Here is a 12841-nt window from a genome sequence, read left to right on the forward strand (position 1 = left end):
TTATTACGAACGCCGTCTTGGCCTATCAAAGATCGAGTCCTTCTGAGGGGAGGGAAAAGAGGAGGAGAAGGCGAAGGAGACGGAGAGAGAGGAGGGGCGGGGGAGGGGAGAAGAAGAGAGAACCTAAAGACAACGGGAGAGCGCGATCAGCACCCCCGCCCTTTCAACGGCCGCTCCCAGGCCTTAAAGGGGCAAGTCGGGGAGAGAAGAAGGAAGAGAAGGGAAGAAGGAAGGACTTTTTATGTCGGCGGAAAGCAAAGCCATTCCCCATCACCATTGCCTCACATCCGGGGATTTGGGGGCTGCCCCTTCAGCCCCGCCCCCCCTCACGCCTTTCATGGCGACCGGAGGAGGAGGCTGGAGAAACTGGGCTCAGAGGAGGCCCCTTTAAATTTTCTTAAAGGGGAGGTTGCTGTACTCGGAGGACACCAACGTCTATCTTAAAGGGGAAGCTGCCGGACAAGAGCTGCCAAATCACGGACAGGGCCGTCGCAAAGACTAGGGAGAAAGTGACTTCTCATCTCTATCTTCCTCCTCAGGCCTTTTAAATTCGGTTTAAAGGGGGCATGTGAAGGACTGTAAATTAACTCATTCCCTTAAAAGGGGTCATTCGTGTCACTAGGACCTTAAAAGTCTTGAAATTAGCCGTCTTCGTTACCTGAAGGGTCTTAAATCCTTTTAAAGATTGGGCCTGCGTCTGTCTTTGAGCTTTCGTGCCGTTTGTAAAGGTTTGAACCTTTTCCTCAGAAAGACTTGAAAACCACCCCTCCCAGGGGGAAGTCCGCTGCTCTCGGAGAAGCACAAGGCTTTCTTAAAGGGACTGCTGCTGCTGGCAAACTTCAAAGTCTCGTTAAAGGGGTGGTTTCCCCCATCTCCCTCAGGAGGACATTAAGCTCCTTTTAAAGGGGTGACCTACACCGCCCGGAGGACTCTGAGCCCGTTCTTAAAGGGGTGGTGCCGGCTCCCATCTTCCTCAGGACTTTCGGCTCCCTCTTTAAAGGGGCGGCCCCCAGCTTTTCGCCGGGAGGACTGTAAACCCCGCCTTAAAGGGGAGGCTGTGGCCCTCTCTTCCTCTTCCTCCTCCTCCTCCTCCTCCTCCTCCTTCTCCTCCTCCTCCTCCTCCTCCTCCTCCTCCTCCGTCTGTAGCCCCCGGGGTTCCGGGCTTGAGGGGTGGCTCCGGTTGCTCCCGGATGCGGGGCTGAGGGCGGTCACCATGGAGACCGCGGCGGCCCCGGCCCCGGCCCCCGGCCCGCCGGGCTGGGGCGGCGAGGGTGCCTCTCAGCCGCGGCGGCAGCGGCGGTGCTCGCGGCGGGACCGGGAGCGGCGGCGCCGGGGCGGGGGGCGGCGGGCGGCTGCCGGGGACGCGCCGCGGACGCTCCTGGGGGCGGCCTCGGCGCTGCTGCCTTCGTCTTCGTCGTCGTCCTCGCCCCCGCCTCCGCCACCCCCGCCGCCGCCGCCGCCCCCAACCCGGCCCTGGTCGTCCGCCTCCTCGGGGGAGAGAGGCAGCCCCCGGGGAAAGAGGCGGCGGCGGCGGCCCCCCCGACCCCGGGGCAGGAAGCGGCCCCCCGGCTCGGGAAGCCGAGGGGAGGAGGACGACGACGAGGAGGAGGAGGGCGAAGAGGAGGAGGAGGAGGAGGAGGACCTCATCGATGGTTTCGCCATCGCCAGCTTCGCCAGCCTTGAGGCCCTGCAGGTGAGGCCTTGGTGGGCCTGAACCCAGGCTGGGGGCTGTCAGGGCCGGAATTGGAGTTTGGGAGGAAGGGACTGAAGCCTGGGGGCAGAACGGGGGAGGAGACCTAGTCAGCGGTGCTCGGGACTGAGGGGCCGGCCTGGCAGGAGGGGCAGGGGGGATGGCATCCTAAACCAGAGCAACCGGCTTCTCTGGCCAGGCCTCTGCCCTCCCTGGGGGGTGGGAGGGGAGCCGATCCCCAAGGCCACCTGGCTGTGATGGAGCCACCACACCCCAGAGCTGGCTGGCTGGCTGGCTGGCTGCTGTCCGCCCTCCCGGGCTGGCCATTCATCAGCAGGCCGTAGGGCTGGCCTTGGAGAAAAGAGTAGCAGCAGCCAGGGTGGGCGGGGGAGGAGGGAGCCTGGCCTACCCAAGGAAACAAGCACAGTCTGTCACAAGTAGCAGGGCCTAGAGGCAGCACCTGGGTTTGGATCAGAAAAGAGCCCGGTTCTATTCCATCCATGGTGCTTGTTAACTGTGTGACCATGGATGAATCTCCTTACTCTCCCATCCTCAGTTTCCTCATCTTTAAAGTGGGGGTAATGCCGGTAACACGCTCATATTTATATATCAAACAGCATCTGGTACATAGTAGGCAGGTGATGAACGTTAATTTGATCTTCATTGTTACCTTGAGGATCAGATGGGATGGTTACAGAGAATTATGCAGACCTTGAAGTGCTACATAAATGATGGTTTTTAGTTAGTTTCTCTCTCTCACTTGTCTACTTTTTGCCCACAGAAGGATGCATCCCTTCAGCCCCCAGAGCGACTGGAGCATCGGCTAAAACATTCCGGAAAGCGGAAGCGGGGGGGTGTAGGGGGGGGCCGAGGGGAGCCAGGAGACAGCTCAGACCGGGAAACTGGCCGGCCCCCAGGTGACCGTGCCCGAAAAAGGTCTAGCAAGAGAAGGAGGAAAGAGGTGAGATATGCCATCCCCCTATTCTCTTCTTTTTCAAATAATGTCTTATACATTCTCTGCTGTAACGTTTCCACAATTCCCCTTTTGATCCTTCTGTAGCTAACTTGGTATATCAGTGCTTTGTGATTTAAATTGGGGGGCCCTACACTTTAGGAAGGACACAAGCAAACTGGAACAGATCCAGAGAATGGCCCTGCAGAGAGCTGAGCTAGGACCAATGGTGAAAGTTTACAGGGTAGTTCTTTTAGGAGCATTAAAGAAGGGGAATTCCTGTATTCAAAGGGAAGCTGGACTAGATGATCTTTAAATTTACTTCTAACTAGTTTTTCAAGGAGTAGACCTTGGGAACTTAAAAGTCCTAAAGGAAACAACTCTCCCAGGGGCGTGATGACCTGGGGGTCTTGGAACATGAATTTTGAAGGAGGTGGGAAGCAGGCCAAAAGCTGCAGATATTTCATAAATATGAATTTGACTGCTTTGTGGAGTTGAGAGGGAAGGAGGAATGCAGATATCTTTAAACATTCCTTTGAAGAGTTGTAATATTTCTCATATCAAGGCCCAAGTAGTGGACAGCACAAGAAAACCTTCCTAATGGTTAAAATTGTCCAGTAATGGAAGGATTGTCTTTGGAAATGTGATTGGAAGATCCATGGGGTGTGTTTAAGCTGAAGCTATGGCTGACTGTATGTCAGATTAAAGAAAAGATTTCTTTAGGTTGGAAGGTTAGATTGAAGTGACCTAAAGTTTATTAATATTTAAGATTCCATAACTCCTTAGAATTGGGACAATTAAGACTGGGACTAATCTAGGACTTGATGAACTCTTCTGATAGAATCAGCGTTAAGCTTAGTGTAGGGTAAATTGACCCAACCTTGTGGAGTTTGAGCTTGACTTGGACAATAGCCACAACAACAGACAGTCAAATGCCTGTTTGACTCTGCCTTTGACTTCTTCCTGATGATTGTCCCTCACCTGTATACTCTTCCCTTATAGGCCTCCTCCCGAAACTCTCTGGAAGCCGGATATATAGTAAGTGTTCCTTCCCTGCCCAGTTTTTTCCCACTCTCTCTCCAGCAGACACTGCCGTGCCCCCTGCCAACTCTTCTCCCCTCCCCTGACACTTCTGTCTCTCCTTCTCTCCAGTGTGACGCGGAGAGTGACCTGGACGAGAGGGTGAGTTGGTGCCGGTGTTGGGTTGGGACAGATCTTGACAAGGGTGCCCAGAGGCTATTTGGATTTGGGACTGTGACACCTTTAGGTAGTCTTTTGTGCCACCAGGAACTGATTGCTTTCCCTGTTCTTTCTTTGCCTAGGTCTCTGATGATGACCTCGATCCATCGTTTACTGTCTCAACCAGCAAAGGTTTGCTTCCTGGAGGCCAGGGCTGGGGTTTGAAGCAGAACACGGTGGGAGATTAGTTGCTCCCAGGAAGGAGGAGAGACAGCAAGCACCCAATGTGCTATTGACGTTGCACCTTCCCCTCCCCTTCCAGCCTCGGGCCCCCATGGCAACTTAAATGGGAACTGTGAAGCGAAACTCTCTGTGATCCCCAAAGTGTCGGGGCTGGAGCGGAGTCAGGAGCAGCCCCCAGGACCCGACCCGCTGCTAGTGCCTTTCCCTGCCAAGGAGCCACTGCCTCCACCGGCCCCCCGACCCCCAACCACTCCCCCAGCCCCTATGCCAGCCCCTGTCAGCCTACCACCCCCACCCCCACCCCAATTGCAGCTCCGGGTTTCACCCTTCGGCATCCGCTCTTCCACTTATGGCAGCGGGCTGGACCTCAGCACTGGCAGGTAAGTTACCTCAGGAAACTAATTTGATTCATCATATGTTTATAAGTTTATATGTGTAGTCCTTCTGTTTATCCAATTTCAGGCATTGGTGAAAAAGGTTGGTGTCTGTGCTGTAAAGGAGCAGTCAGTCATTTTTACTTGTGAGGGAACAGATTCATGTGAAACACTAAGAACCATAGAATATTAGAGCTAATTTTACAGATAAGGAAGCTGAGACCCAGAGAGGGAAGATCATTTGTTGATCACCATGTCATAACTAATAGCAAAATCAGGATTAAAGGCTAAGTCTTCCAACTTCTTGTGTTCTTGTTTCTTCACACTCTAAAAAGGGACCTGAATTGAAAAATAACTTAACTTGGGGAAAAAAAGGAAGACTTGTGAGAGGCATCCTGAGATGCAATAATCCCAGGCTTTTAAGTAACATAAAACAATGCATTTATAGTTTAAAGCTATGGGAGCAAGAGAAGAGACAGATTAATATAGTCCAGATAAGCTAGTAGGATAGATGAAAAAAGATGATGGAAAGGGAATGAGCGATAGGAAGCAACAGAAATGGAAAAAAAAAAAAAAAAGCTGCTCTGCCTGAAAATAAGTCCATGGTATACATCCTCATGTTTGTCTGTAAGCATAGCTCAAGGTCTTTTCAACACCAGAAGATTCATGATGGACGGAAAGCTTTACAAATGCATTAAATATGAGAAGGGTGCCCTTAGCAGGTCTGACCCTCAAGGTAAATACATAGGATTCTTCCAATTTTTTCATGTTTCCCTGCTTTTTTTCCTCACAGTTCTTCGAGGCCACCTCCGAAGGCTCCTGCCCCTCCAGTGGCCCCACCTCCACCTTCTTCTTCTTCCTCTTCCTCTTCCTCTTCCTCATCCTCATCTTCTTCAGCTCAACTCTCCCATCGGCCCCCCAACACCCCTCCTTGCCCTTGCCTCTGGCCAGCCATGGCTTTCCCCCTACTGGGCTACGAGCACCACCTCCACCTCCCCATCCTGCTCTGTTCTCCCCTGGCCCTACTCTACCCCCACCCCCACCTTTGCTGCAGGTGGCAGGCCACCCTGGGGCTGCGACGGCCAGTGCCCCTCTCTGGTGAGTGCCCTAGAGCCTATGTGGCTTTGAAAAGTAGAGAAGAGGCATTGGCTTCTAGATTAGGGAAATTCAGTTTCAAGAGATAATAGATCTAGGAGGAGGGTGTGGGTTGAAGCCTAAAAGAAAAGGATGAAGGAACAAATGAGGGGTCTAGAAGTAACAAGAAAATACCCCAAAGAAGGAGCCCAAGGGAGAGGAATAATCCATGGATCAGAGCCCATGCGGGCGAGTCCTGAGTAGGGCAATTGGGTGGCCTGGAGGAGAGGGGCATAAATCCCTCTCTCCCTCCGCCCTACCCTATCCTGGTCACCTCTCACAGAGCAGGAGCTGATGCGGCAGGACCTGAGCACTCGGTTCCTGAGCGCCCAGGGAGGCCCCGAGGTGGGGGGGGGCAGGGGGCTCAGCCCGGCCCCTGGCCTTCCAGTTCCACCAGCACAACCACCAGCACCAGCACACCCACCAGCACACCCACCAGCACTTCACCCCCTACCCTCCTGGCTTGCTGCCCCCCCACGGTCCCCACATGGTGAGATTTTCCTCCCATCCAGGGGCCTTTTGGGGATGGGAAGGGGCACTTGAAGCCTTTGGAGGGGTGGGGTGAGGGATGGTGCTGTACACTCTGAGGTGGAGAGGGGGTGGGGGGGAACGTACGTGTCCATGTCTCTGTGTGTGTATGTGGCTGTGTTTTGATTCTAGGGTGGGAGGGAGCCTTCTGAACCCGAATATTGTAGAGCTGTCCAGAGGGAGATAGGAAAGTCTAGCATCTCTGGCTTCTAATTTATCCCCACCTTCTTTCTCATAGTTCGAGAAATATCCAGGAAAAATCGAAGGCCTTTTCCGGCATAACGTGAGTGCCGTGAGGGGCCCTGGTTTGTAGTTGGGTGTGGGAATACTCTGGCAAGTTTCTTTCTTGATGCTTAATGAGCAATTGCTTGGAATAAAAGACAGCAATGTGTAGGGACAGGGGCTATTTGCAGCTTCCAAATCTGTCCTAGGAGAAGATGAGACCTCACTGAATTTTAGTTATAGAGCAAGCGAAGAATATGATAGAAGAGAAAGAGATCCTGCTGTTCTCTGCCCCCAGTTTGGTCATTTTTTTTCTTCACAGCTCTATGCGGCCTTCCCCCCTGCTGTCCCTGGCCTCCCTCCTGGTCTGCCTCCTGCTGTTTCCTTTGGTTCTCTGCAGGGAGCTTTCCAGCCTAAGGTGAGTGTCTAAAACACAGATATTGTATTCCCTTTTCCCACCTATCTTTAAATCGTGTGTTCCTTGTTCCATTTCCAAAGCCCGAGGGAAATTAACTTAAATTCCAGATGTGCCTGAGGTCACCAGATATCTCTTTACCCACTCTCCCTTCCTTTCCCTAGAGCACGAATCCAGAACTGCCACCACGACTGGGGCCGGTCCCCAGTGGGCTGCCCCAAAAGGGGACACAGGTGAGTTTGGGGAAAACCAAAAAGGGTCAAATCTTGGCAATGAGGAGTGGGAGTGGTGAGTACATTGGGAGGATGAGATGGACATAAGCAAAATATGGAATTTTAATAGTTTGGGATTTTTTTTCCAGAGAAGTAAAACTGTTCTCAAATGTAGGCTTTTCCTAGGGACTATAGTCTCTGCTTTCCTAGGAATAAGCTGCAGGGGTTTCAGAGAAAGAGTTCCTTAAGGAATGACAAAGGCAGAGGGAGATTTTCCAAAAGAGGAAAGTTCTGAAGCCTTTGAAGTATCTACCGGGCTCATTAAGCAATCAGAACTTTTTAGGAGCAGGTAGTAGCCCAGGGAAAGGTGCTTAATAAAATGGTTAAGAGAGAGGAGTTGTTTTATGGGGAAAGAGCTCTGAGGACTGATCTCTGGACTCGGAGGCCAGGACCCTAAGGGCAAAGGGAAGCTGAAACTGTAGAGTTTGTCAAAATGAATACTATGGATGCATATGAGACTAAACTGTCCTCCCAATTCTGTTCCACCCTTCAGATTCCTGACCATTTCCGCCCCCCACTGAGGGTAAGTAGGCTGGGAAAGGAAGTGCGTTTAATGGAGAAGGGCATGGGTTAGGGTCTTATAGGTGATGGGAAAAAGTGAAATGTGACTGGGAAAGGCTAATGGCATCACTTCTCTTCCATTACTTCTGTATCTCAGAAACCAGGGAAGTGGTGTGCCATGCATGTGCGAGTGGCCTATATGATCTTGAGGCACCAGGAGAAAATGAAGGTACCAGGACTGGTTGAGGGAGGGTGAAGCTGAATCAGGGAAAGTTGGGAGCTGGGGGCATGAGAGTGAGCTGAAGGAAGCACAGGCTCTCCTAGTAGCCTGATTGACTTAGCACACATCAAGTAGAGGAGCAGCAGGAGAGCCTCTCTGCCCCCAAACAGCTTCCCTATTTGTCCAGAGGGGTGCCTACAATTTAATCAAGGCTTCATTCCTTTGAGGCTTGAACATTTTTCAGTTCTCAAGAATTGCATATAGAAATAAAACACCTCCTCTCAGACACACTGCGCATTTATATATTTTTATTTTTTTTATTTCAATTTTATTCAGTTACATATAGAACAATTTTTTAACATTTGTTTTTAAGATTTTGAGTTCTGGGCAGCTAAGTGCCAGAGTGGATAGAGCACCACCCTGAAGTCAGGAGGACCCGAGTTCAAATATGGTCTTAGACACTTTAATAGTGTGTGACTCTGGGCAAGTCACTTAACCCCAATTGCTCAGCCCAAAAAAAAAAAAAAGAGAGAGATCTAGATTCTCTCCCTTCCTCCTTCCCATTCTTCTCATTGGGAAGGCATGCAAAACCCCATATGTAAAAAAACTGAAGAAGTGATAGAAGTGAAATTCTTAAGAGGGTCTGATTTATAAAATTGTTTTCCATCCAGTTGTCTCTGTTGGAGACAACTAGGTTTCAGAGAGAAAGACCTTGGATAAAGTATCCAGATGAGGGCAACGACCTCTCAAAATGAAATTGAGACAGGACCCAAGACTAGATTTGTCTATTTCCTTATTCTCTTCAGAGGTTAGCATCCTAAGGAAATAGCATAGAGAAAGGGAGTAGAGAAGGGAGGAGGATACTAAAATCCCTCACCATAGTCTTCCTCTTCAGTTAATGCAGGGTGATCCTCATAAGCTGGATTTTCGGAACGATCTTCTACCCTGTCTCCCTGGGGCTTATGGAGGCCTTCCTCCTGGGCAGGAGCTCTCTCACCCAGCTTCCCTCTTCACTGCAACAGGTGAGTCTGGGAGTGAGTACTAAGCCTGGGAGTCAGTTTTCCCAGGTTCCAATAGTGACTATGCCACTAACTATAATTGTATGATGTTGGAAGTAAGCCATTTAAGGCTCCTTTCTTGGCCTCTATTTCTTCATCTATATTTATAAAGTGAGTCTTTCTAGCTCCTCCCTTTGGCTGATTAATAGATCTTAAAATCTTCGTTCTGAATTACTTTGCAGAAAACTTTGCCTTAATTTTTCTTTCAGGTGCTGTCCATCCTGCTGCCAACCCTTTCACAGCAGCTCCCGGGCCCCCTGCATCCTTTCTGAGCCCTGGTACCCATATTGGTAAGAGCCTTTCCTCATAGTTATCCCAATATTAGACCCAGGACTAAACTAAGGAGTGATAAGGAGCCATTCCCACAGGTCAAGAGCCCTAAGTCCTTCCCAATTATTCATGGCTAGTTTCCTCAGGGTCTTCTGAATGTACCACACACATTTCTCTGAGTCTTTGCTTTTTATGCTCCTCACGGTCCTGAAAAAATCCCTCTTCTAACCCTCCTCTCTCTCTAGAGCCTATAAAATCATTTGAGCTCAGCTTAACCCTATCTCCGTTAAGTAACACAGTTTAATGGCAAGGCCTTAGACTTGGAGTTAACATGCCTTTGCCACTAATTCATAATGTGACATTTAGTGAACTGGCCTTGATTTCTCTATAGGATGAGGGAGTTGGACTGGATAATGTGTAGGTCCCTTCAAAAGATAAAGATACTTTCTGTTCTGGGTCTAAGAAATCCCATCGCCTTCCCAACCTGTAGTCAGTTCTCCTTCTTGGAAACTTGTAACACTTGTCTTTCATATTTATTTGAAATCTTATAGTACAACTACTTTACATCTCTATTTTTTTGATCTTTTATACGTATTACTCATCTCCTCAGGAAGACATAATTCTTTTGAGGGTAGGGACCTTGTTATACTTTGTTACACCCTAAACAGGACTAGAGAAAAGTTAAGTGCTATGTCAGAGCCCTGTTGACTGATATCCCTATCTCTCTTCCAGATCCTTTTGGGCGTCCTACCAGCTTTGCGTCCTTGGCTGCCCTCTCCAATGGGGCCTTTGGGGGCCTGGGCAGCCCTACGTTCAGTGAGTATGGGGGTGTTGTGGTTAAGGGAGATGGGGAAAAGAGTTGAGGTTCTCTTTGTGTAGTCCTGTAATCCAGTGGTAAAGCAGTTGCTAGTTATATTTTGTCATGTCATATTTATCCTAAAGCTCCTAGTTCTTAAGAATTGGCCAATTTGGTTTTTTCTTTCTCTAGACACTGGTGCTGTCTTTGCCCAGAAAGAAAGCCCAGGAGCTCCTCCTGCCTTTGCCTCTCCTCCTGATCCATGGGCCCGGCTGCACCGTGGTCCCCCTGCCTTTCCTGCCTGGGCCCGACCCCCTGAGGCTGCACGGACGCCTGGCTCGGACAAAGAACGTCCAGTGGAGAGGCGAGAGCCCTCAGCCACAAAAGAGGAGAAAGATAGGTATGGCTTTGCCCAAGCATTGTGACCCTCTACCTCCTTTTCTGTTCCTCTGACTTCAGCTCTTCTTAACCTTGATTTCGCCATCTTCTGCTCCCCTTCACCAAGAAAGAATCTAGTTTCTAGCTTCATTTCGTTTTTTTGTTTGTTTGTTTTTTTTGTGACTGTCACTTGTTCTTCATTTCATTCATGCAACAACCATTTATTAAGTACATCTCTTCTCCCTTCCCTTAGGGATCTCCCATTTTCCCGACCACAGCTTCGAGTTTCCCCAGCCACCCCCAAGTCCCGGGCCGGGGAGGAGGGGGTAAGACCCCCCAAGGAGCCTGTGAGGGTGAAGGAAGAGAGGAAGGAGGAGGTCCCTGGGCCTCCCAGCCTACACCTGCTTTTTGATCGGCCCCGACCACCCCCCTTCCTGGGTCCTAGTCCTTCTGACCGATGTGCCCCCTTCTTGGAACCCTGGCTGCCAGGTCCTCCACGCCTGGCCCGCCCCCCACGATTCTATGAGGCTGGGGAGGAGTTGGGAGGGGCAGGAGCTGTGGCCACAGCTCGTCTCTACGGTCTGGAGCCTACCCATCCACTACTCTATGGTCGCTTGGCCCCCCCACCTCCTACCGCAGCTCCGGGGCCCCCTCAATTGCTTAGCAAGACACCTCCTGGGGCCCTGCTGGGGGCTCCACCCCCCTTGGTGCCCGCCCCTCGGCCTGGCTCCCCACCTAGGCCACCTGGGCCACCGAGAGCTGACAGGTGAGGGGAGGGGCTGGGGGTAGAGCTCCGTTTCCCTCCCCCCTTTTTCACTTCCCCACCCAGCCTTAGGGTGGAGAGTGTGACTCTACTTGGGAGGGCAAAGGTCATGACCCCCACACTTCTGTGGAATTGTCATGGGGTCAGAGATCACTACCCCAGCCATGGGATCATACTGAAAATAGAGGTCCCAGACCTACCCCTCCCCCCAAGGGGTTAAGTGCAAGAGCCACTCTCTAGAGGGATGGGGGTCACCTGGAGGGCAGAGGTTGTGACTACCTTCGAGGCAGTGCTATTCCCTCTCCTTTTCTCCCCATTCTCTCCCCTTTCCCCTTTTAAGTCTGGGCTCCCTCAGAGGGTCCCATGGATGCTAAGCCTCCTGACAGCCTCCTGTAGGCTTATCAAGCCTGAGGCCAAAGTCACACACACCTAGGCCTCTTGTTTCCCCTTCCCTACTGGGGGGAAGCAGGGTGGGGCTCCTGGGACATCAGACGTCACCAGTGACCCTCCTTCATAGGGTCAGAGAAGATGGGGGGGTTAGGAGGGAGGGGGGTTCCCTGTACATATTTATCTCCCCTTCCACATGGCCCCCCCCCCGGGTGTTTTGTACATTTTTACAGGGGTGCCCCCTCAGCCCAACCCCTCTTCCCCCTTCCCTTGTTTAATTAAATCCTCAGACTGGTGCTCTGTTCCCAGCCTCTCGCCTCTCTGTCTGGGGGGAGGGGGGAAAGAAGGGAAGGAAAGGGGAAAGCCTGGTGGGGAGTTGGGGTTGGGAACCCAGCAGGAGGTACCAGGGACTTGGCTTTATTTTCCTCAGGAAATTGGTGATTTACGTGAGGGACAAACGTGGGAATGGCCTCCCTGAGTCCTTCAGTTGGGCCAGGATGTACGGAGTTAATCTCACCCTGCCATTCTAGGAGGAAGGGGAAAGTCCTCTTTGATTGGCTGGCAAGGCCACTTCTCTCCAGCCTTATATCTTGTTTCTTTGTCGTCCCCAGGCTTCTGGTAGCCTGAATTCTTAAGCCTCAGAACTTCTGTCCCTCTCAATGTGTAGGTCCTAGTGCTCTGGACCAAGCATCCCCCCGGGAGTCAGTTTTCCTATTTCCCAAGAATCTTGGGGGGCCTGCTGTCCTAAGGCAGAACTTGGTGTCTACCTTTATGCTGCTTCCTCCTCTCAGAGTCCCTGAATTCCCTGGCAGGGAGGCTGAATTCGTCATGTCCCACAGACCAAAGAACAGGGGACGGAGCAGAGCAAGGCAGGCAGGTCCTCAGAAGCTACCTGCCTTCCTGAACTCTTCCTAACAATAACCCTAGTCCCAGCCTGGCCTCAGGGAGTTGCAGGTACCCCTATGTTCTGGGCCACCTTAGAGACTATAAGGTGGTGGGTTTGTTTAAAAACAAAGATATTCAGTTGGCTCCCTCCATGGGGTAAACGGGGGATGTTGGCTCTGTAATATTTGCGGATATTTATATAAAAAAGGAGTGTTACAATGCAGCTTATCTTCCTCCTCATTGACTGTATGCCTGGGACTGTGGGAGGAGGGAGGAAAAGGGTATCCAACTGGGTGGTGTGCACCAGGGGACAAACTTTTGAGAACACTGACCAAAATTGGGGGTAGGAGGTAGACTGAGTACTTTGGGGACTTTTTTTAGTTTTCTCCATTCTGTTCATCTTATCCTCATGCTAAAATTCATTTTCCCCAAATGAAACCAAGGATATAGTGCACATCTAGTTTTTGAAACATCAGGATATAATGACAAAAACATTGGCCCATGAGTTAGGATCCCATATCATAAAGATCTCTCTCCTCTGCTGGCCTTTTGCATTCTATTAAAATCAGCAAAA

General features: G+C 51.0%; 1 protein-coding gene across 1 annotated transcript; it reads left to right on the forward strand.

Moving 5' to 3' along the window:
* Positions 1-52: 52 nt before the first annotated feature.
* Positions 53-12493, forward strand: FBRS (fibrosin). Its single transcript, XM_074281334.1, is given in 20 exon segments — positions 53-1693; positions 2472-2651; positions 3645-3680; positions 3795-3824; positions 3965-4013; positions 4144-4444; positions 5232-5361; positions 5364-5526; positions 5847-5920; positions 5922-6062; positions 6339-6383; positions 6645-6740; positions 6902-6970; positions 7503-7532; positions 7668-7739; positions 8626-8752; positions 8998-9078; positions 9791-9874; positions 10047-10254; positions 10486-12493. Coding segments are annotated over 20 exon segments (2913 nt in total). The 5' UTR covers positions 53-1213; the 3' UTR covers positions 11003-12493.
* The last annotated feature ends 348 nt before the right edge of the window (positions 12494-12841 follow it).

Source organism: Sminthopsis crassicaudata, chromosome 1 (genome assembly GCF_048593235.1).
Source record: "Sminthopsis crassicaudata isolate SCR6 chromosome 1, ASM4859323v1, whole genome shotgun sequence".
Taxonomy (NCBI): domain Eukaryota; kingdom Metazoa; phylum Chordata; class Mammalia; order Dasyuromorphia; family Dasyuridae; genus Sminthopsis; species Sminthopsis crassicaudata.